We start from the raw sequence: 24966 nt of genomic DNA, 5'->3' as shown, positions 1-24966 counted from the left end.
GCAGTGGGAGTGCAGAGTCTTAACCACTGGACTGCCAGGGAAGTCCCTATAAGTGGGTTTAACAGACACTATATGCAGATTTCAATAACACCACCCTTATCTTCAATCAAACAAGAGAGCTTTCTAAGTATCAAGAAATGCCCTGTTAAAAGACTTTCATGGATTACTCGTTGGCAATTTGGCCTTAAATGTGAAGTGATTACCTCAAACCACCCAGCCAGCTCAACATTTTTAATGCCACTCAGTAACAGCAGGCCTAAAAGAGAGGTAGGAGAAACAGAACTCTCTAGTATCAAACCAACAGTGGCGACTGGAGTTGCGGTTAATATCCTTCCAATTAAATTAATACTGTTCATTTGAAATATGTTGGCTTTCTGGTTTTATTAGAATTTCATGTTTGTTTTATGCTTAAATTAAAACTGTAAGTATAAGGCATTCATACTAGTTTTATATTTGTACACATTTAAGTTATATTATAAATTAAAAAAAATTTTTTAAGGCTATATGCTATATAATTCCATTTATATAACATTCCAGAAAAGGCAAAACTACTAGAGATAGAGGATAGCAAAGTGGTTGCGAGGGGCTGACAACAAAGTAGCAGCAATGTAATTTTTGAGGGCAATGGAACTGTTCTGTAGTATCTATTATGGTGACGGTTACACAACTGTTGGCAACTGTCAAAACTCATAGAACTGTACAATAAACAGTTATTTACTTTATGTAAATTTTCAGTGAATAAAAAAGAACATAGTTTGAAAACGAAAAGGAGAAACAGGTTGAGAGAAAATATTTGCAATAATACATTCCCTCCAAAGATCAGGGATGAGGCAAGGATATCTGTTCTCTTCTATTCAATATTGTACTAGAGGTCATAGCTAGTGAAATAAAACAAGAAAAATAAATAAAAGGCATGATGATTGCAAAGGAAAAAGTGAAGCTGTCTCTATTCGCAAACAATATGATTACTCTTCATAAAAAACTCTAAGGAATCAGTTAAAAAACACACATAAAAATTGTAAGTGAATTGAGCAAACTCATTAGATATAAGATCAACAAATAAAGATCACCTGTATTTCTATAAACTAGCAACAAAAAACTAGAAAATGAAAATTTTTAAAATAGCATTTACAATAGCATCAAAAAACTTGGGAGTTAATTTAATAAAGATTGTGAAAACCCCCTACACTGAAAACTACAAAACATTATTGAGAGAAATTTCTAAAACACCTAAAAAAATGAAGAGCTACATCATGTTCATTGCTTAAAAGATTCAATACTGAGATGTCTATACTTCCTAAACTGATCTACAGATTCTACACAATCCCAGAAAGCTTTCTTGTAGAATTGACAAGCTGATTCCAAAATGAATATGGAGGGAATTCCCTGGCATTCCAGTGGTTATGACTCAGCCCTTTCATTGCCGCGGCCCAGGTTCAATCCCTGCTTGGGGAACTAAAATCCCACAAGCTGCGCAGCACAGCCAAGAAAAAAAAAAAAAAAGAATATGGAAATGTAAAGGACTTAGAAGAGACTGAACACTACATGATTTCGGGACTTACTATAAAAGATATACAAATTGAGACTGTGGAATTAGCACTGAGATAAATATATTTATCAGTGGAACTAAGAGAGAGTTTAAAAATGAATCCACACATATAAAGACAATTGATTTCTTAAAAGGAACCAACATAATTCAAAAAAGACAGCATTTTCAAAAACTGGTACAGGAGTAATTAGGTATCCTTATGGAAAACAAAGAACATCAACCCGTACTTCACACCACACACAAAAATTAATTCTAAATGAATAAAAGATTTAAATATTAAAAAATAAAACTGTTGGTACTTCCCTGGTGGCGCGGTGGTTAAGAATCCACCTGCTAATGCAGGGGACACAGGTTCGATCCCTGGTCCAGGAAGATCCCACATGCCATGGAGCAACTAAGCCCATGTGCCACAACTACTGAGCCTGTGCTCTAGAGCCCACGAGCCACAACTACTGAAGCCCGCACACCTAGAGCCTATGCTCTGCAACAAGAGAAGCCACCATAATGAGAAGGCCGTGCACTGCAACGAAGAGTAGCCCCCACTTGCCACAACTAGAGAAAGCAGGAGTGCAGAAACGAAGACCCAATGCAGCCCAAAATAAATAAATAAAATAAATAAATTTTTTTAAAAAATAAAATAAAACTAAAACTTCTTGACAAAAACATAGGAGAAAACTCTTTGACATCCTATGGGTGGGCAAAGAGTTCTTGGACAGGGCAGAAAAAGCACCAACCATGAAAAAAAATGGATAAAATTTTTTATTTTAATCAAAATTAAAACCTTCTGTTACTCAAAATGAACGTAACTGTTACCCAATACTGCTACTCACTGTGCATTTTTCAAATTTTTCATACAACCAAATACTGAAAGATGAATTTTAGAATGGATCTATATTAAAATGAACATGACCCTACTTCTTAAATTTAGCTACCCCGTCTATGAAATTACACACAAATAGGAGGAAACTAAGAAGTATATTTATCATACACTAACCCAACTTGCCAGTAGAGCATAGGGCACCAACCCACAGCTATCTATGGTAGCTAAGGTCCTGGCCCTTCCGGTACAGCAACATCCTTGTGCCAAGATGTGAGACTCATTATTCAGGCCACTGGGTAGTGTTATCTAGGCAAAGAATGAAGGAATCCTAGAAAAAATAATAGGGATGGAAAATTAGGACTCTTCAGTCTGTAAAAACAAAGGCTAGATAACGTTTATAAAATCATAAAGAGTTTCCGCACAGTGAACATATACTTGTTCACTATATCTTAAAGTAAATTAACAGGTGTCCCCTTGAAGTGTTAAACAATTTTCAGGGCAAAGAAAAGGAATGAGAATTCTATTCAGCTATGATAAACTAATAAAACTTGTCTAAGGAGTTTTCTAACCTGACATATAATTAAGAATTTACAAGGCAGGGATACCTTCAAGATGGCAGAGGAGTAAAACGTGGAGATCACCTTCCTCCCCACAAATACATCAGATATACATCTACATGTGGAACAACTCCTACAGAACACCTACTGAACGCTGGCAGAAGACCTCAGACTTCCCAAAAGGCAATAAACTCCCTGCGTACCTCGGTAGGGCAAAAGAAAAAAGAAAAAACAGAGACAAAAGAATAGGGTCAGGACCTGTAGCTCTGGGAGGGAGCTGTGAAGGAGGAAAAGTTTCGACACACTAGGAAGCCGCTTCACTGGTGGAGACGGGGGGTGGCAGGGGGGAAGCTTCGGAGCCACAGAGGAGAGCACAGCAACAGGGGTGCAGACGGCGAAGTGGAGAGATTCCTGCACAGAGGATCAGTGCGGACCAGCACTAACCAGCCTGAGAGGCTTGTCTGCTCACCCACCGGGATGGGTGGGGGCTGGGAGCTGAGGCTCAGGCTTCGGAGGTCAGATCCCAGGGAGAGGACTGGGGTTGGCTGCACAAACACAGCCTGAAGGGGGCTGGTGCACCAAAGCTAGTTGGAAGGCAGTCTGGGAAAAAGTCTGGAACTGGCTAAGAGGCAAGAGACCATTGTTTCGGGGTGAGTGAGGAGAGGGGATTCAGAGCACTGCCTAAATGAGCTCCAGAGATGGGCGCGAGCCGCAGCTATCAGCGCGTACACCAGAGATGAGCAGGAAACGCTAAGGCTGCTGCTGCAGCCACCAAGAAGCCTGTGTGCAAGCACAGGTCACTAGCCACACCTCCCCTCCCGGGAGCCTGTGCAGCCCGCCACTGCCAAGGTGCCGTGATCCAGGGACAACTTCCCAGGGAGAACACATGGCACACCTCAGGCTGTTGCAAGGTCAGGCTGGCCTCTGCCGCTGCAGGCTTGCCCAACATTCCGTATCCCTCCCTTCCCCCTGGCCTGAGTGAGCCAGAGCCCCCTAATCAGTTGCTACTTTAACCTTGTCCTGGAACAGATGACCTCAGGTGACCTACATGCAGAGGCGGGGCCAAATCCAAAGCTGAACCGCAAGAGCTGTGTGAACAAAGAAGAGAAAGGGAAACCTCTCCCAGCAGCCTCAGGAGCAGAGGATTAAATCCTCACAATCAACGTGATGTACCCTGCATCTGTGGAATACCTGAGTAGACAACGAATCATCTCAAAATTGAAGCAGGGGACTTTGGGAGCAACTGCAGACTTTTCATGGATTACTCGTTGGCAATTTGGCCTTAAATGTGAAGTGATTGCCTCAAACCACCCAGCCAGCTCAACATTTTGAAAGCAAAACTGAGGTTTGCTCTCTGCATCTAATTTGTTTCTGGTGTTATGTTTGTTCTGGTGTTATGTTCTGGTGTTCTGGTGTTATGTTTGTTCTGGTGTTATGTTCTGGTGTTATGTTTATCTTAGTTTAGTATTTAGAGTTTATTATCATTGGTAGATTTGTTTATTCATTTGGTTGCTGTCTTGCTCCTTTTTCTTTAAATATATATATATATATTTCCCTTTTCTCTTTTTGTGAGTGTGTATGTGTATGCTTCTTTGTGTGATTTTTGTCTGTCTTTGCTTTTATCATTTGTCCTAGGGTTCTGTCTGTGCGTTTTTGATTTTGTTTTAGTATAGTTTTTAGCATTTGATACCATTGGTGGATTTGTTTTTTGGTTTGGTTGCTCTCTTCTTTCTTTCTTTTTTTTTCTTTTTTTATTACTTTTTAATTTTTTTATTTTTAGTAATTATTTTTTATTTTAATAACTTTATCTTATTTTTTTCTTTCTTTTTTTCTCCCTTTTCTTCTGAGCCATGTGGCTGACAGGGTCATGGTGCTCTGGCGGAGTGTCAGGCCTGTGGCTCAGAGGTGGGAGAGCCAAGTTCAGGACATTGGTCCACTGGAGACCTCCTGGCTCCACGTAATGTCAAACGACAAAAGCTCTCCGAGAGATCTCCATCTCAATGCTAAGACCCAGCTCCATGCAACGACCAGTAGGCCACAGTGCCAGACACCCTATGTCAAACACTAGCAAGACAGGAACACAACCCCACCCATTAAAAGAGAGGCAGCCTAAAATCATGAGGTAACAGACACCCCAAAACACACCACCAGACGTAGTCCTGCCCACCAGAAAGACAAGATCCAGCCTCATCCACCAGAACACAGGCACCAGTCCCCTCCACAAGGAAGTCTACACAACCCACTAAACGAACCTTAGCCACTGGGAGAAGACACCAAAAACAGTGAGAACTAAGAACCTGCAGCCTACGAAAAAGAGACCCCAAACACAGTAACTTAAGCAAAATGAGAAGACAGAGAAATACACAGCAGATGAAGGAGCAAGGTAAAAACCAACCAGACCAAACAAATGAAGAGGAAATAGGCAGTCTACCTGAAAACGAATTCAGAGTAATGAGAGTAAAGATGATCCAAAATCTTGGAAAGAGAATGGAGAAAATAAAAGAAACGTTTAACAAGGACCTAGAAGAACTAAAGAGCAAACAAACAATGATGAACAACACAATGAGTGAAATTAAAATTTCTCTAGAAGGAAGCAAAAGAAGAATAACTGAAGCAGAAGAACGGATAAGTGACCTGGAAGATAAAACAGTGGAAATAAGTACTGCAGAGAAGAATAAAGAAAAAAGAAAGAAAACAATTGAGGACAGTCTCAGAGACCTCTGGGACAACATTAAATGCACCAACATTCGAAGTATAGGGGTCCCAGAAGAAGAGAAAAAGAAAGGGACTGAGAAAATATTTGAAGAGATTTTAGTTGAAAACTTGCCTAATATGGGAAAGGAAATAGTTAATCAAGTCCAGAAAGCCCAGAGTGTCCCATACAGGATAAATCCAAAGAGAAACATGCCAAGACTCATATTAATCAAACTATCAAAAACTAAAAACAAAGAAAAAATATTAAAAGCAGCAAGGGAAAAACAACAAATAACATACAAGGGAATCACCATAAGGTTAACAGCTGATCTTTCAGTAGGAAGTCTGCAAGCCAAAAGGGAGTGACAAGACATATTTAAAGTGATGAAAGGGAAAAACCTACAACCAAGATTACTCTGCCCAGCAAGGATCTCATTCAGATTCGATGGAGAAATTAAAACCTTTACAGACAAGCAAAAGCTAAGAGAATTCAGCATCACCAAACCAGCTTTACAACAAATGCTAAAGGAACTTCTTTAGACAGGAACACAAGAGAAGAAAACGATCTACAATAACAAACACAAAACAATTAAGAAAATGGTAATAGGAACATACCTATTGATAACTACCTTAAATGTAAATGAATTAAATACTCCAACCAAAAGACATAGACTAGCTGAATGGATACAAAAACAACACCCAGGGGCTTCCCTGGTGGCACAGTGGTTGAGAGTCCGCCTGCAGATGCAGGGGACATGGGTTCCTGCCCCGGTCCGGGAAGATCCCACATGCCGCAGAGCGGCTGGGCCCGTGAGCCATGGCTGCTGAGCTGGCGCGTCCGGAGCCTGGGCTCCACAACGGGAGAGGCCACAACAGTGAGAGGCCCGCGTACCGCAAACAAACAAACAAACAAACAAACAAAAAAACACCCATATACATGCTGTCTACAAGAGACCCACTTCAGACCTAGGGACACATACAGACTGAAAGTGAGGGGATGGGAAAAGATATTCCATGCAAACGGAAATCAAAAGAAAGCTGGAGGGGCTTCTCTGGTGGCGCAGTGGTTGAGAGTCCGCCTGCCGATGCAGGGGACGCGGGTTCGTGCCCCGGTCCGGGAGGATCCCACATGCTGCGGAGCAGCTGGGCCCGTGAGCCATGGCCGCTAAGCCTGGGCGTCCGGAGCCTGTGCTCCGCAACGGGAAAGGCCACAACAGTGAGAGGCCCGCGTACTGGGAAAAAAAAAAAAAAAGAAAGAAAGCTGGAGTAGCAATTCTCATATCAGAAAAAATAGACTTTAAAATAAAGACTCTTACAAGGGAAAAAGAAGGACACTATATAATGATCAAGGGAAAAATCCAAGAAGAAGATATAACAATTGTAAATATTTATGCACCCAACATAGGAGCACCTGCATACATAAGGCAAATGCTAACAGCCATAAAAGGGGAAAACGAGAGTAACACAATCATAGTACGAGAGTTTAACACCACACTTTCACCAATGGACAGATCATCCAAAATGAAAATAAATAAGGAAATATAAGCTTTAAATGATACATTAAACAAGACAGACTTAATTGATATTTATAGGACATTCCATCTCAAAACAGCAGAATACAGTTTCTTCTCAAGTACTCATGGAACATTCTCGAGGACATATCATATCTTGGGTCACAAATCAAGCACTGGTAAATTTAAGAAAATTGAAATTGTATCAAGTATCTTTTCTGACTACAATGCCATGAGACTAGATATCAATTACAGGAAAACAATCTGTAAAAAATAGAAACACACGGAGGCTAAACAACACTGCTAAATAACCAAGAGATCACTGAAGAAATCAAAGAGGAAACCAAAAAATACCTAGAAACAAATGACACTGAAAATACGATGACTCAAAACCTATGGGATGCAGCAAAAGCAGTTCTAAGAGGGAAGTTTACAGCAATACAATCCTACCTCAAGAAACAAGAAACATCTCAAATAGACAACCTAACCTTACACCTAAATCAATTAGAGAAAGAAGAACAAGAAAACCCCAAAGTTAGCAGAAGGAAAGAAATCATAAAGATCAGATCAGAAAGAAATGAAGAAAATGATAGCAAGGATCAATAAAACTAAAAGCTGTTTTTTCAGAAGATGAACAAAATTGATAAACCATTAGCAAGACTCATCAAGAAAAAAAGGGAGAAGACTCAGATCAATAGAATTAGAAATGAAAAAGGAAAAGTAACAACTGACACTGCAGAAATACAAATGATCATAAGAGATTACTACAAGCAACTATATGCCAATAAAATAGACAACCTGGAAGATATGGACAAATTCTTAGAAAAGCACAACCTTCTGAGACTGAACTAGGAAGAAATAGAAAATATAAACAGACCAATCACAAGCACTGAAATTGAGACTGTGATTAAAAATCTTCCAACAAACAAAAACCCAGCACCAGATGTCTTCACAGGCGAATTCTATCAAACATTTAGAGAAGAGCTAACACCTATCCTTCTCAAACTCTTCCAAAATATAGCAGAGGGAGGAACACTCCCAAACTCATTCTACAAGGCCACCATCACCCTGATACCAAAACCAGACAATGATGTCACAAAGAAAGAAAACTACAGGTCAATATCACTGATGAACATAGATGCAAAAATCCTCAACAAAATACTAGCAAACAGAATCCAACGGCATATTAAAAGGATCATACACTATGATCAAGTGACGTTTATCCCAGGAATGCAAGGATTCTTCAATATATGCAAACCAATCAATGTGATACACCATATAAACAAATTGAAGAATAAAAACCATATGATCATCTCAATAGATGCAGAAAAAGCTTTTGACAAAATTCAACACCATTTATGATAAAAACCCTCAAGAAAGTAGGCATAGAGGGTACTTCCCTCAACATAATAAAGACCATATATGAGAAACCAACAGCCAACATTGTTCTCATGGTGAAAAAATGAAACCATTTCCTCTAAGATCAGGAACAAGACAAGGTTGTCCACTCTCACCACTGTTATTCAACATAGTTTTGGAAGTTTTAGCAACAGCAATCAGAGAAGAAAAAGAAATAAAAGGAATCCAAATCGGAAAAGAAGAAGGAAAACTGCCACTGTTTGCAGATGACATGATACTATACATAGAGAATCCTAAAGGTGCAACCAGAAAACTACTAGAGCTAATCAATGAATGTGGTAAAGTAGCAGGATACAAAAGTAATGCACAGAAATCTCTTGCATTCCTATACACTAATGATGAAAAATCTTAAAGAGAAATTAAGGAAACACTCCCATTTACCATTGCAACAAAAAGAATAAAATACCTAGGAATAAACCGACCTAGGGAGACAAAAGACTGTATGCAGAAAACTATAAGACACAGATGAAAGAAATTAAAGATAATACTAACAGATGGAGAGATATACCATGTTCTCGGATTGGAAGAATCAATATTGTGAAAATGACCAAACTACCCAAAGCAATCTATAAATTCAATGCAATCCCCATCAAATTACCAATGGCATTTTTTACAGAACTAGAACAAATCATCCTAAAATTTGTATGGAGACACAAAAGACCCCGAATAACCAAAGCAGTCTTGAGGGAAAAAACGGAGCTGGAGGAATCAGATTCCCTGACTTCAGACTAAACTACAAAGCTACAGTAATCAAGACAATATGGTACTGGCACAAAAACAGAAACATAGATTAATGGAACAAGATAGAAAGCCCAGAGATACACCCACGCACCTATGGTCAACTAATCTATGACAGAGGAGGCAAAGATATACAATGGAGAAAAGACAGCCTCTTCAATAAGTGGTGCTGGGAAAACTGGACAGCTACATGTAAAAGAATGAAATTAGAACACTTCCTAACACCATACACCAAAATAAATTCAAAATAGATTAAAGACCTAAATGTTAAGGCCAGACACTATAAAACTCTTAGAGGAAAACACAGGCAGAACACTCCATGACATAAATCACAGCAAGATCCTTTTTGACCCACCTCCTAGGGAAATGGAAATAAAAACAAAAATAAACAAATGGGACCTAATGACACTTAAAAGCTTTTGCACAGCAAAGGAAACCATAAACAAGATGAAAAGATAACCCTCAGAATGGGAGAAAATATTTGCAAATGAAGCAACTGACAAAATATTAATCTCCAAAATTTACAAGCAGTTCATGCAGCTCAATATCAAAAAAACAAACAACCCAATCCAAAAATGGGCAGAAGATCTAAAAAGACATTTCTCCAAAGAAGATATACAGATTGCCAACAAACACATGAAAGGATGCTCAACATCACTAATCATTAGAGAAATGTAAATCAAAACTACAATGAGGTATCACCCCACACCAGTCAGAATGGCCATCATCAAAAAATCTACAAACAAGAAATGCTGGAGAGGATGTGGAGAAAAGGGAACCCTCTTGCACTGTTGGTGGGAATGAAAATTGATACAGCCACTATGGAGAACAGCATGGAGGTTCCTTAAAAAACTAAAAATAGAACTACCATACGACCCAGCAATCCCAGTACTGGGCATATACCCTGAGAAAAACCATAATTCAGAAAGAGATATACCACAGTGTTCATTGCAGCTCTATTTACAATAGCCAGGACATGGAAGCAACCAAGGTGTCCATCGACAGATGAATGGATAAAGGAGATGTGGCATATATATACAATGGAATATTACTCAGCCATAAAAAGAAATGAAATTGAGTTATTTGTAGTGAGGTGGATGGACCTCGAGTCTGTCATACAGAGTGAAGTAAGTCAGAAAGAGAAAAACAAATACCGTATGCTAACACATATATATGGAATCTGAAAAAAAGGTTCTAATGAACCTAGGGGCAGGACTGGAATAAAGATGCAGATGTAGAGAATGGACTTGAGGGCACAGGGAGGGGGAAGGGTAAGCTGGGACGAAATGAGAGAGTGGCATGGACATATATACACTACCAAATGTGAAATAGCTAGCTAGTGGGAAGCAGCCGCATAGCACAGGGAGATCAGCTCAGTGCTTTGTGACCACCTAGAGGGGTGGGATAGGGAGTGTGGCAGGGAGACGCAAGAGGGAGGAGATATGGGGATATATGTATATGTATAGCTGATTCACTTTGTTATAAAGCAGTAATTAACAAACCATTGTAATGTAATTATACTCCAATAAAGATGTTAAAAAAAAAGAATTTACAGGGGAGAGGGATAAACTGAGAGACTGGGATTGACATATACACACTACTACCTATAAAATAAATAATGAATAAGAACCTACTGTATAGCACAGGGAACTCTACTCAATACTTTGTAATGGTCTCTATGGGAAAAGAATCTTAAAAAAGAGTGGATATATGTATAACTGATTCACACTGATGTACACCTGAAACTAACACATCATTGTAAATCAACTATACTCCAATAAAAATTTTTTTAAAAAATTTACATAAAGTTCCATCACAGGTAAGTAAGGAAGGTTACACATATTTGATTATATATAAGGCTTTCTGAGTTTGCTCTCCTGAAGCTCAATATGGCTCCATAAATAAGCTGAACTCAATAAAACTTTATGTAAAACATTATGCTAAAACTAAGTATTATTAGGGACTTCCCTGGTGGCACAGTGGTTAAGAATCCTCCTGTCGGGGCTTCCCTGGTGGCGCAGTGGTTGAGAGTCTGCCTGCCGACGCAGGGGACACGGGTTCGTGCCCTGGTCCAGGAAGATCCCACATGCCGCGGAGCGGCTAGGCCCGTGAGCCATGGCCGCTGAGCCTGCGCATCCGGAGCCTGTGCTCTGCAACGGGAGAGGCCACAACAGTGAGAGGCCCGCATACCGAAAAAAAAAAAAAAAAAAAAGCATCTTCCTGTCATTGCAAGGAGACATGGGTTCGATCCCTGGTCTGGGAAGATCCCACATGCCGCAGAGTAACCAGGCCCATGAGGCACAACTACTGAGTCTGCACTCTAGAGCCCACATGCCACAACTACTGAGCCCATGTGCTGCAACTACTGAAGCCAGCCCTCCTAGAGCCCGTGCTCTGCAACAAGAGAAGCCACCACAATGAGAAGACTGCACACCACAAAGAAGAGTAACCCCCGCTCGCCACAACTAGAGAAAGCCTGCACTCAGCAATGAAGACCAAACAGAGCCAAAAATTTAAAAAACAAATAATAATAATAATAATTTTTAAAAATTAGGTATCATTGTAGAAATTAAATTAGCCTATCCTACATATATACACTACCAAACGTAAGGTAGATAGATAGTGGGAAGCAGCCGCATAGCACAGGGAGATCAGCTTGGTGCTTTGTGACCGCCTGGAGGGGTGGGTTAGGGAGGGTGGGAGGGAGGGAGACGCAAGAGGGAAGGGATATGGGAACAGATGTATATGTATAACTGATTCACTTTGTTATAAAGCAGAAACTAATAAAAAAATAGCCTATCCTCTCAGAAGGACAATTTTGATAGTTATTAAAATTTTTAATTTATATAACCTTTGACTCAGAAATTCCCACTTCTAGGAATTTGTTCCTCAGATAAACTCAAATATGTAAAAACAAATATATACAGGTATTTTATTTGCAGCATTATTTATAATAATAAGAGACTGGACATGTGCCCAAGTAAGGAGCCCACCTGCCGTAACTAAGGAGCCCCACGTGCAGCAACTAAGGAGCCCACGTGTGGCAACTAAGGAGCCCGCCTGCCGCAACTAAGACCCAGCGCAATTAAATAAATTAATTAAATATTTTTAAAATAATAAAGAAATAAAAATAAAATTTAAATAAAAAAATAATAATAAATAAATAAGAGACTGGAAACAACCTAAATGCTCCATAAGAAGAGGTGAATAAATCATGGTACATAAATTCAATGCAGCCATTATAAAAAAGGGGGGGCAGATATCTATATGTACTGTTATGGAACATTCTTCAAGTTATATTTTTAAATAAGAAAAAAAAGGTGGGAGGAACCAAGATGGCGGAGTAGAAGGACGTGCTCTCACTCCCTCTTGCGAGAACACCAGAATCACAACTAGCTGCTGGACAACCATTGACAGGAAGACACTGGAACTCACCAAAAAAGATACCCCACATCCAAAGACAAAGGAGAAGCCACAATGAGACGGTAGGAGGGGCGCAATCACAGTAAACTCAAATCCCATATCGGCTGGGTGGGTGACTCACAGACTGGAGAACACTTATACCACAGAAGTCCACCCACTGGAGTGAAGGTTCTGAGCCCCACGTCAGGCTTCCCAACCTGGGGGTCCAGCAATGGGAGGAGGAATTCCTAGAGAATCAGACTTTGAAGCCTAGTGGGAATTGATTGCAGGACTTTGACAGGACTGGGGGAAACAGAGACTCCACTCTTGGAGAGCACACACAAAGTAGTGTGAGCATCAGGACCCAGGGGAAGGAGCAGTGACCCCAGGGGAGACTGAACCAGACCTACCTGCTACTGTTGGTGGGTCTCCTGCAGAGGCGGGGGGTGGCACTGTTTCACCGTGGAGACAAGGACACTGGCAGCCGAAGTTCTGGGAAGTACTCCTTGGCGTGAGCCCTCCCAGAGTCTGCCATTATCCCCACCAAAGAGCCCAGGTAGGCTCCAGGGTTGGGTTGCCTCAGGCCAAACAACCAACAGGGAGGGAACCCAGCCCCACCCATCAACAGTCAAGTTTTACTGAGCTCTGCCCACCAGAGCAACAGTCAGCTCTATCCACCACCAGTCGCTCCCATCAAGCCTCTGAGATAGCCTCATTGCAGCACTATTTACAATAGCCAGGTCATGGAAGCAACTTAAATGCCCATTAACAGACGAATGGATAAAGAAGTTGTGGTACATATATACAATGGAATATTACTCGGCCATAAAAAGGAACGAAATTGGGTCATTTGTTGAGACGTGGATGGATCTAGAGACTGTCATACAGAGTGAAGTAAGTCAGAAAGAGAAAAACAAATATCGTATATTAACGCATGTATGTGGAACCTAGAAAAAATGATACAGATGAACCAGTTTGCAGGGCAGAAGTTGAGACACAGATGTAGAGAACAAATGTATGGACACCAAGGGGGCAAAACCACGGTGGGGTGGGGATGTTGGTGTGCTCAATTGGGCGATTGGGATTGACATGTATACACTGATGTGCATAAACTGATGACTAATAAGAACCTGTAGTATAAAAAAACAAACAAAAAAACAACTAATACTAAAAAAACCCAAAAAAACAAAAGGTACAGAACAGTAAGTACTGTATGCTACCATTTATAAAGGAAGAAGGGAAGAGAATGAAGAGGAGATATATATGTATATGCTTACATTTCAGTAGAAAACCTCTGAAAGGATTCAAAATACATTGTTAACAGTGGAAAGACCCCTGTATTTATTTTTCACTACATACCCATTTTTACTATTTCAATTTTTACTATATAGATTATCTATTAGAAATCATTTTAAAGCTTTTGCCATCTACGCAGTTCATGTACAAAGTTATTCATATCAGGAAAAAAATGAATGTCCATCAATAGGGGAATAGTTTAAAGAAATGATGGAATCTATCATTTAGCCACACCTGCTCTACTGTGAAAATACATATATATATATATATTCCACTGTGTGCACTATGTTACTTGTAACTGAGAAAAAACAACGTCCACCTAAATGTCTATCAATAAAGATACATCTATGCCATTCTATGCAGTCAGAATACCATAAAATACTGTAGACTGAAAAAAGCAAGTTTAAAATAATAAAATTTCATTTTTGTAAAGAAAATGAAAACCTAAATTATATTTACTTTATGCATTCCTACAAATTTGAGTTTCCTAATTCAACATACACACATGTATATAAATGTATAGATATATGTATAGATGTTTCCTAAACATGGAGCGTCTAGAAACAGAAACATCAAACTGTTAACAGTGGTTACGTGGAGAAAAGGAATTGTGGAGAGGGTCTAAGAATTTTCACTTTTTACTTTAAACAATGTAATTCTGTTTGACCTTGTTTGACAAGTGTCAATGCCTCTGCAATCAAGGGGCGGTGGGGGGAGCCGCTCTAAAACAGCTCTAGGATATACACCCACTTAAAATGATGCCAAATACACAACATTGTTAAGCACCTATACTCCAATAAAAATCTATTTAAAGTTTTTTAAAAATAAAATAAAATGATGCCAAAGAGTCTCAAAGTATCTCCGTTGAAGATACTTATTAACTACAAAGGGAAAAAGATAGTAAGTATAAAGTAGAGACACCTTGCAGATACCAACTTAACCAAATGATTAAGATAAATATCACCAGTAATAAGAAATATTGATATCAAGAATCCCTTAATATGATGCACTGAGAAGGATATGGTACCATTTTTGTGTTATTCTTGCCAAAAATGTATGCCCTCATTCCAAACTTACGAAAACATCAAACCCAAATTAAGGAACATGGCACAAAATAACTGCTCAATATTCTTGAGTAGTCATGTCAAGGTCATGAAAAACAAGGAAAGATCAAGACACTGTTACAAACTGGAAGAAGACTATGAAGAAAGTGAGACATTGTTACATACTGGAAGAGACAAACAGGTGGGATGTAAGGTGGGATCCTCAATAGGATCCTGGAACAGAAGAAGGACATTGGTAGGAAAACTGGTAAAATTTGAATAAGGTCTGTCGTTTAGTTAGTAGCAATATTAATTTCTGATCCCTAATAATTGTTCTACATTTACGTGAGATGTTAGCATTAGGGGATGCAGGAGTGAGGGATATAAGAGAACTGTTTGTTCTATTTTTCTAAGTTTTCTAAAAGTCTAAAATGAGTTCAAAATAAGAAGTTAGAAAAAAAGAGCTGATAACTGAAGATGTCTATTTCCATCTAATGGAAAGGCATTGAAGATACACAGTATATTAAAGTAGGTTACAAAGCAGTGTGTATAAAATCTCATTTTGGTTATATGTTATATATATTAACATGGGGAAAAAGTTAGATGGAATATATACCAAAATGTTACCAGTAGTGGGTAGTGGGATTTTAGCATACTTTCATGGAATTTGTATGTCTGCTTACCTAATATGAATAATATCCTTACAGTTATTCCATATTTTGGCAGTAATTTTTTAACTGTAAAATTTTAAATATTTTACTAAAATCTTTTTTTTTTAAATGAACTAAACCTTCCAATATTCTAACTCCAACTTTTCTAGGATACTCACAAACCAACAACTTGTGTTCTCTGCATACCTGGCAACAACTATAACTAGCAGATTTAATGTTCTATGGTGTACCTAAAATTCTTCTCTTCAAACAGCACTAAAGAAAAAAAAATCCTGTATATTCAGTCCTATACACCAAACAAAAACCTTTTTCTGTCCTTCCTAATTATGGAAGGCACAGAACTAGTTTCTGTTCTAGTTTTCAAGAATATTTTCAAGAACATGAGAAACTTGAGAATCACCAAAAACCTAAGGGATCTATTCGGGTTCAAGTCCTTCATTTAAAACTGAGTGACAAGGAAAAAGTAAACTGGTTTGTTCAAAACTGAATAGTATCAGGGTCAGGAATAGAACTTAGGTATCCTGACTCCCAGAGTTCAGTGTTCATGCTACTTAACCAAATATAAATACATTATTCTTTTAAATTTACCCTTAAGACTTGCTCAATTTCACTTTAATAGTGAAACAAAACAAAAAACAAAGCTTTGTCTTCTTTTTAATTTTTCCCTCTAAATGAATACCACTAAATATTCTTAAATTATATCCCTATCATTACATGTCTCAGTCTGAGGAACTAATATTTTAAAATGTTATCCTTACATAATTGGATGATTTGGACAGAATGTCTGGGTGTTGATGCCTTCAATGCCCTCTCCACTGACCTTACCACTAGCTCTCTATCCTTCCACCTCCCCCTACCTCTGTTGTTCCTTAAGGTCGATTTAGCTCAAAGCCCACCTCCATGAAGACTTCACTGACCCATCTAAGAAAATTTCTCTCCCCTGTAACTCCAATGCAGCACTTACTAAAGAAGGTACTCATTCAGCACCTGTACCTTTGCCAGATAACATTAGTTACCTTTAAATATGTACATCGAGCCTCTTCAACCAGATTTTTAGCTCCTTGAGGGAAGGAACTTTCCTTCCAAATCCTTGTATCCACACAAGCCTATCTCAAGTACTTAACAAAAGGTCTCAGTCATTGTTGAAAGTTATAGACTTCTTGCTAAAGAGAACAAAGCAAATGATAACATTAAGCCTTCTAAAACTGTTTACAAAATTCTTACAGGAGACAAAGAACAAATATGCTGTTTCACAAAAATTTTTTCCTAGATGACTGCCACAAGTATGAAAAAAATTTTTTCAACTAAGATTTCTGGGTTTTTTTTCTAGATAAGAAAAACTATACAGGATGTATTCTACTGGGTGACATGTTCAGGAATTACTGGTGACTGGAGTAGGTTTGATTCTTTGGTTGGTTGCTTTTAATATTTTCTCCAATTTGAGACATGATTAAATTAAGAAATTTTTATTTTCATGTTCAGGGAAAAAACCTCTTTTTTCAACATCTGGAGTTAAGGGAAGACTTTCCCAATTGACTGTTCTGTAAAAACAAATTCTCACAACATTTAAATCCCCAAACATTCCAAACATTTTCCTCATCCCCATGGAGATTAAAAAATATGTTTTCAACTCTGACCCAGGGACTGGGATGACTGGTAACATCAGTCTGAAAGCAGAACTTACTTTAAGTACACTAGGTTCCTTTTGTTCAAATCACAATTTATCCTTCCTTAGATAACTGATGGACATCTACGGAGGGCCTGTAATTCTGTTTCTAATTCTCCTGTTTTAAAGGCATAACAAAATCTGGAGGTGGTAGAACTGATCAAAGCAAGTACTGGACTAGTAATTAGAGCACCTCTAGGCACAAGGAAATCTTTTGGTTATATTAAATTTTCTTGTAATACTATTTGACAGATTTATGAAGTTTAAAAACAAGCAAACAACAAAAACCCTAGTGCACCCACTTATCCCATAGGGAAACCCTGTCTAAAACATATCTGATAATCAGCTCCCTAAGCCTGTCTGAACACATCCACTCAGCCAACTTCCATTCTAACAGCTCATACTTAAACCAAAATCTACCTTTCTGTAACTTTTATCCTATGCTGCCTGAAATAATCCAATACAAATTACTCTGCTCTTTCACCCAACAACCTATCAAATAAATGAAGCTAAATATTATGTCCCTCATTAGTTTCTTTATTCCAGGGCTAAACAGGAATGTAGAAACTAAAGAAATCTGTTCATTCCTAGAAATGAAATTTAGCCATCCCTAATGACATGGTATCCAGCCCACTCTCCATGTTTACCACTCTTACATAGAACATGCACAATATGTACATAGGAGTGGGACTGCTTATTACCTTCCTTATCCAGGACACTAAACTGCTTTAAAAGATCACTTTTTTGCTTGTTTGGCAGCCACATCACATTATGACTTAGTGAGTTTGCAGAAAACTAAAACCCTCAAATCATTCACATAAGAGACCTAGTCCTACACACAAAGACCCAGTCCTAGACATAGTTTTTACTTTCATGACAATTAAATTTCACCTTGTTAGTTTTGATGCAAAATTTAGCCTAAGAAGATTTTATGTGTGTGTCCTATAACATATCGGTCCTATAATATGTCTGTTAAGCCTTGTGTTGTTTTTGTACATAAGTCTACTACGTCCTCATGGCATTGATAAAGTTAGCCAGAATCAAATATAGAGTAGTATGACAAATAAGGCCCCTCTCTCTTCTTTCCTGTTGAGATAATATACATACATGTATGCTGTCAGAATTTAGTTTTCGAAAACTTACCATCCCTCCTAAGCCTTTCTCTTCCTTTTCTGCTCTGACCATAGGCTCATGCTCCAATTTTCTAAGCTCTCCTTGAAGTCTCTGGATGAATGAAGACTGGTTTCCTACACTATGGGGTACATATCTCATATTGTCTTTCTACTGTATTGAATAAATATTTCCAATACAACTAAAATTCTTTCTTAGATTGCAAGGCAGAGTATGTGTATATAAAAACATAAATGGATAAATTTACAGATTTTTCCTCCTGTGGCTAAAGTCATTTCTAGCTTATCCAACAATACCAAAAGTTCAAAGGAGTTTTAAAAGGTAGTCCATAAAGACACATTAAGTGGTTATAGCCCCACTCCTCCAAACAAGTCAAACAGACTTCGTTCTGAAGAATAGCATTAAGTAAACTATAAGAAGGAGAATTACATTCAAGTGATTAAAAACAAACTCCATTCTGGACAGGGCCTATGTCATTCCTGGATAGCAAGTAGGCACTTATGGAAGCACAATAACTCTTCTGGGGTCTTTCAATAGCATTTATTTAGTAGAGCATATTTCCATAAGCACTTAGCTTACTACAGGGTGTAACAATATTAAAAAAAAAAACTGTACCAAATGCTTTAAAAAAACAAACTCATGAAATAACTTTTGTTTCTTCAACAGGAGGCATGTTAACCAGAATATCTTAGAAGAACACACAGGAGTTCACAGAAATCACTCAGGACTAAAGAGGTCGTAATAGTTTGTTTTAAGCCATCTGAGTTAAAAGCTTAAAGAAAATTGTTTCACAGAACACAACATATGATTAACACCTTCAAAGAAATCTGAGGTAACCCTCAAAGCCAGCACACATGAAGAAAGGACGGGCAGGATACTGCATTGGTTCATCCTGCATCACTGATTTATATATGTATCTACCCAGACACTATGCAGTACTGAGGACAAAAACCTCTTTATCTGCAAGACAATGTCTGTTATTAAACATAAGCAGTCAGTCTCAAGCACCAGCTCATCTAGATAAATTACTAGATAAATTACTAGTAGGACTGAAGCTGTCATTCTTTTTTATTTTTTTATTTTTATTTTTATTAATTTATTTATTTATTTATTTTTGGCTGTGTTGGGTCTTCGTTTCTGTGCGAGGGCTTTCTCTAGTTGCGGCAAGCGGGGGCCACTCTTCATCACGGTGGGCGGGCCTCTCACCATCGCAGCCTCTCTTGTTGCAGAGCACAGGCTCCAGACGCGCAGGCTCAGTAGTTGTGGCTCATGGGCCTAGTTGCTCCACGGCATGTGGGATCTTCCCAGACCAGGGCTTGAACCCGTGTTCCCTGCACTGGCAGGCAGATTCTCAACCACTGCGCCACCAGGGAAGCCCGAAGCTGTCACTCTTGACTTGCAGTTTTAGAACTTAACTTCATCGGACTCTACAGAATTTGGTACTGAAAATCAGAATTTTCCCTAGCTGCCTACAATAGAAATGAGGAGATGCTGATGAAAAAATAACTGTCACTAGGCTATGCTATGATCTGGCAACAAAGCACTTGAGTCAGGACTCAAGAGACTTTGGTTTTGGACTTCCCTGATGGCGCAGTGGTTAAGAATCCACCTGCCAATTCAGGGGACACGGGTTCGATCCCGGGTCCAGGAAGATCCCACGTGCCACAGAGCAACTAAGCCCATGCGCCACAACTACTGAGCCCGTGTGCCACAACTACTGATCCCACGTGCCACAACTACTACAGCCCGCGTGCCCAGAGCCCGTGCTCCTCAGTAACAGAAGCCACCACAATGAGAAGCCCGCACACCGCAACCAACAGTAGCCCCCACTCGCTGCAACTAGAGAAAGCCTGCATGCAGCAACGAAGACCCAATGCAGCCAAAAATAAATAAATAATTTTTCTTTTTTTAAAAAAAGAGAGACTTTGGGGCTTCCCTGGTGGCGCAGTGGTTGGGAGTCTGCCTGCGAATGCAGGGGATGCAGGTTCGAGCCCCGGTCCGGGAAGATCCCACATGCCGCGGAGCGGCTGGGCCCGTGAGCCATGGCCGCTGAGCCTGTGCGTCCGGAGCCTGTGTTCCGCAACGGGAGAGGCCACAACAGTGAGAGGCCCGCGTACCGCAAAAAAAAAAAAAAAAAAAAAAAGAGAGAGAGAGACTTTGGTTTTCATCCTCGTTTTCTCACTCTAAGTATGTTCTTACTACAGAAAACTGTGCTCTGGCCTAAAATAATAGATACAGATTTCTAAGGAAAATCACCTCCACTGAAAATAGCATAAAACTTCTCATTCATTCCTCTATATCTCAATATTTTAAAGTCAACTATAAAAAGACTATGTTATCTCTTAAAGATCCCCTATACACATGAGATTGTAGATAATTTTTCCTTGACATGATCAGGAAATGACCATGATCAAGTCAGACATGATCCCTGCCTTCACGGAACTTACATTCTGGTAGGAGAAACAGACATTTAAATAAATAAAGACAATACAGTAATCACAGATTGTAGTAAGTGCAGTGGAGGAAATAAACAGGGTGCTTCGACAGAGAATGGTAAAAGGAAGCCATCTTTTAGACAAGGTAAGTATCAAGAAAAAACAGAGGAAAAACACTCTATGAAAAAAGAACAGCAAGCAAAGGCACAGGCCCTGAAGTAAGACAGAGCTTGGACTTATTTTGGAAGCTAGGGTGGCTAAAAGTGAATGAAGAGAAAGTAACAGAAAATGAGGGGAGATGGAGGGGCCGGATCAGGCTGGATCTTGAAGAACATGTAATGAGTTTAGATTTTATTCCAAGTAGATGGGAAACCACTGAAGGATTTAGGCAAGAGATTGACATGATCTGATTTAGTCTTACAAAGATTTCTCTGGCTGCTCTGTGGAGAATGGACTGGAAGAGGGCAAAAACAGAAGCTAAGAGACCAGTTAAAAGGCCACTGCAGTTGCCTAGGCAACAGATGGTGGCTAGGATTAGAGAGATGGAGTGGAGACAGACAGAATTGTTTGTGTTCAAGAGCTGTTACGGAAGTGTCATCTACTGTGACAGGGATAACAAAACTAGATGTCTCCCTTCTTTGCCCTCCCAAAACCTGGTCTTTCCTCTCAGTATATGACACAGCCACAATCATGAATACTTAAGTCAAAAACTGGGGATCCAGATGTCATCTGCTTCTTCCCTTTTCCCTCATGCCTACACCATAAACAAACCTTTCTACTTCTACCATACTTCCATAATCTCTCCCCAATCCATCCACTTCTCTTCATCTCCAGTGATATCGCTTTAGTACAAGCCACCAGCAACTATGGCTTGGTTACTGTAGTAGCTTCCTAATTGCTCCTCCGTTTGAAACACTTTTCAGACATCCAAGTGGATATGTCAAGTAGGCAGACGGACCTGTGACTGTGGAGCTCAAAAGTGAGATCACCCAGAGATACAAGTTTGGGAACTGAACGAATACAGATGATATTTAAAGTCACAGAACTGGATGAAATCACATGGGCAGAGGATGTAGACAGGGAAAAGAAAAGAGTTTAGTACCATACCAGGAGGCATCTTTTGAGATGGACTTAATAAAGAAAATCCAGTTAATGAAGACAGAAGGCAGAAGTTCTGTCAGACCACTCCACATACTATGAATTCCCAATTTTTCTCACTCTTCACCTTCCTAGACCCAATAAACTACCCTTTCCTAGAAACTACACCCTATGACACTGCACTACTCTCACCTCCTACCTGCTTGGCTGCTCCCTTTCTAGCTCCTTCCTCCACTGTCTATCCCTGAAATTCAATCATTCCTGTCTTCCTCGCTTCTCCTTCTCTTCCTCCCTCCCTCTCTGTGTGACTGTCTCTTTCTCTCTGTGTATGTATAAACACACACACAAACACAGACTTTCCTCCTCAAAGATCTTATCCATCCCCACAACCTCAACTGTCAACTCTATACTGAGAACTTCTAAATGTCTCTGGCTAAATCTTACTCTGTGGCCCACAGACCAGGACTTCATTTGCAGTGCATGCTTGTGAAAATGCAAATTCTCAGACCCCACCCTAGACCTACAGAATCAACTCCCCTAATGATTCTTAAGCAATGGCTCTTCTAATAAATGTCCAATAATTCGTACCTATTACTTCACTCTAATTGCATGCTATGTGATGTCAGGAATTTGAAAGACTTCATGCCTGTTGATTGCAACATGACAGAAAAAAACGATCTGGGGTCTAAGAAGGAAGTTTGATTTAAGGATAACAGAAACTATATAATACCCAGGGACAAGACTCTAATGGAATTGGTAAGATTTCTTAGACCTCTGTACTGTCCCGTATTTACTATTTTGTTTTCCCCTGCCTCCCAATGGTGATTTAAGATTCAAATCATTCAAATGTTAAAGAATCTCTGAGCTTGCTTCGCTTAATTGAGAAGAAGAAGTAAACTGGAAAAGCCAGTGTCTTACTCCATTGTCAGGATAAAATTGAAGGTGGTATTTTTAAAAAGAATAGGAAACTAGGAAGATGTCTGGAGTCCTAAAATAGAGAGAGCCAAGCCAAAAAAGTGATCAGGAGGCTCACCAGTCACAGGCCTTCATTCATTTACATCACCCTATCTTGTATTAAAATTTGAGCACTTGTCCTACCTGTGTCTCTAGAGTGTGAGTTACCTGAGGCTTTTACACTTCTCTTGTCATCTACCTACTATCTTGAAAAACCCAAAACCTTGCCCAAAGAAATCTAATATTGAAGAGTTTGCAACATAATTCTAGCTGGATTCCTGTACCATTATCTCCAATTCCAAATAAGATCCAGATTGATGAGGTTTTTTTGGTACCACCTGGAAGAAATTAATATATCAAAGCTTTAAATAAACACTAGTCACCTTTAGCAATATAAAATTACGATAACACTTCTGACCACAGCACAGTTTCTCCACTCCTTAGAAGATGTCAAAAGCACAGCTTTACCTTAAGACCAGATGTTTCAGCTGCTTCTAAAGTTTCCCTATCTTCTCATTTCTTATCATCTCAAACACATGCTTCCCCCTTCAATACGGTGAAATGAGGTTGAACTGCTACTTGGGGTAGAGGATGGTTGCAAGCACTGCCCTAGTTGATGGCCAAACCTTAGTCCAACTCCTTCCCCACCTGATTTCTGTCTCCCAGCCAGTCTTTTCAGTCCCTGAGGTGGACTCTTTTCTGGAGCTCACTCTGTTCTCTCATAAAACAATGCTCAAGTGTCTGCAGGGTTAAAATACTTCAAAAATGATTTTATTAAAACTACAAACCAAAGAAACTTCAGAAAGAGGTGTATATCCCACACCTTTCTATATGCACCAATAAAGATAAATTAATAAAACTCTTCACATCATGCAGTGACCAATATTTGAATATTTTCTATATACCTCCCCACTAGGTGCCTGGGGACATCCAGAACATTCCCTAATGTTGCCCCCTACCACTTATCCTCCTCAGTCAGCTTTCTCCCTGTAGTCAGACTATTGACTCAAATTTACTATCTCTGCCCTCCCTTTTTTTTTTTTTTTTGGTTTTCAAAATACAAGGGCAAAGTATAGATTCCGATATTAATTAATGGTATCGCTCTGACTTGAAATGTCTGAAAGTCTGTTCTTCACCTGTAAAAAGCAACGACAGATGATGGGTTTCTCCACTGAGGATTAGGACTGGATTCTCAAGATGCTACAACGAAGGACTACAACTCCTACGCCCCATATCTTGACGTGAGTTGACACAGGCAGCATTCCCTGTCACTATCATGCCCCACCCAGCCAGCTATGCGATTCAACACTAGGTGCTGCGTCCTGGACGCCTATCGTCTAGGAGGGGTTAACACTACGTCTGTCGGAAAATGGCTCTTCCTCCAAACCCCTACACCAGACCATCTAATAACATTACCAGTTCTTTCTATTTCAGGATAGAGACAAGCTTGAACTCGTCACGGCTAATAAATGACAAAGTCATTATACACCGGAGACTTGGCCGGCAGGAATGTGGGTGATGACTAACTTTATTCTGTGGCTTCCTTTCAGATCAATCCATACGACTCCCGCTCCCCGGAGCCACCGTAAGGGGTGAAGCCCCACATCCTCCTGAACGCGGTAGGGAAGGACTCAGGGGGACAAAAGCAACTAGCCTACACGGACTTACAGACGCCAGTCGTTGTGGAGTCTGAGGCAACTCCGTGCTGACTTCCATCCTCTCTGCGTCCCCAGCCTCCTCTTCCGCCATCTTAAGGAAAACTGACACCCGCAGTTCCAGACCCCCCGCCGGAGGCGAGTGGGAACCTGTGGCCGGTCCCAGAGACGAAGGGCGACAGTTTTACGACGGCCCCTGAAGTCGGGTTTGACGCAGAATCGAACAGCGGTTTCCGGTCCGCTTCCGGAAGGAGGCGTCACGGCCGGTGCGGCTGTTTCTTCCCCTTATTTCTTAGTCACAGTGCTTGGTGGCCGAGTGGTTGTATA

General features: G+C 39.8%; 1 protein-coding gene across 2 annotated transcripts in view; it reads right to left on the bottom strand.

Annotated features, from left to right (window-relative positions):
* UBR1 (ubiquitin protein ligase E3 component n-recognin 1) overlaps positions 1-24733 on the bottom strand; it is a gene marked incomplete at its 5' end in the record, with an annotated part of 155863 nt that extends 131130 nt beyond the window's left edge. For both annotated transcript variants that reach the window (XM_079700174.1, XM_079700175.1), the window contains one exon: positions 24653-24733. In XM_079700174.1, the coding sequence (XP_079556300.1) occupies positions 24653-24733 (81 nt within the window). The remainder of the gene's footprint in view (positions 1-24652) is intronic.
* Positions 24734-24966: the final 233 nt, after the last annotated feature.

The sequence above is a fragment of the Hyperoodon ampullatus genome (assembly GCF_949752795.1).
Source record: "Hyperoodon ampullatus genome assembly, chromosome: 3".
In the NCBI taxonomy this organism is placed as follows: Eukaryota; Metazoa; Chordata; class Mammalia; order Artiodactyla; family Ziphiidae; genus Hyperoodon; species Hyperoodon ampullatus.
This window is presented reverse-complemented; position numbering and strand designations above follow the sequence as displayed.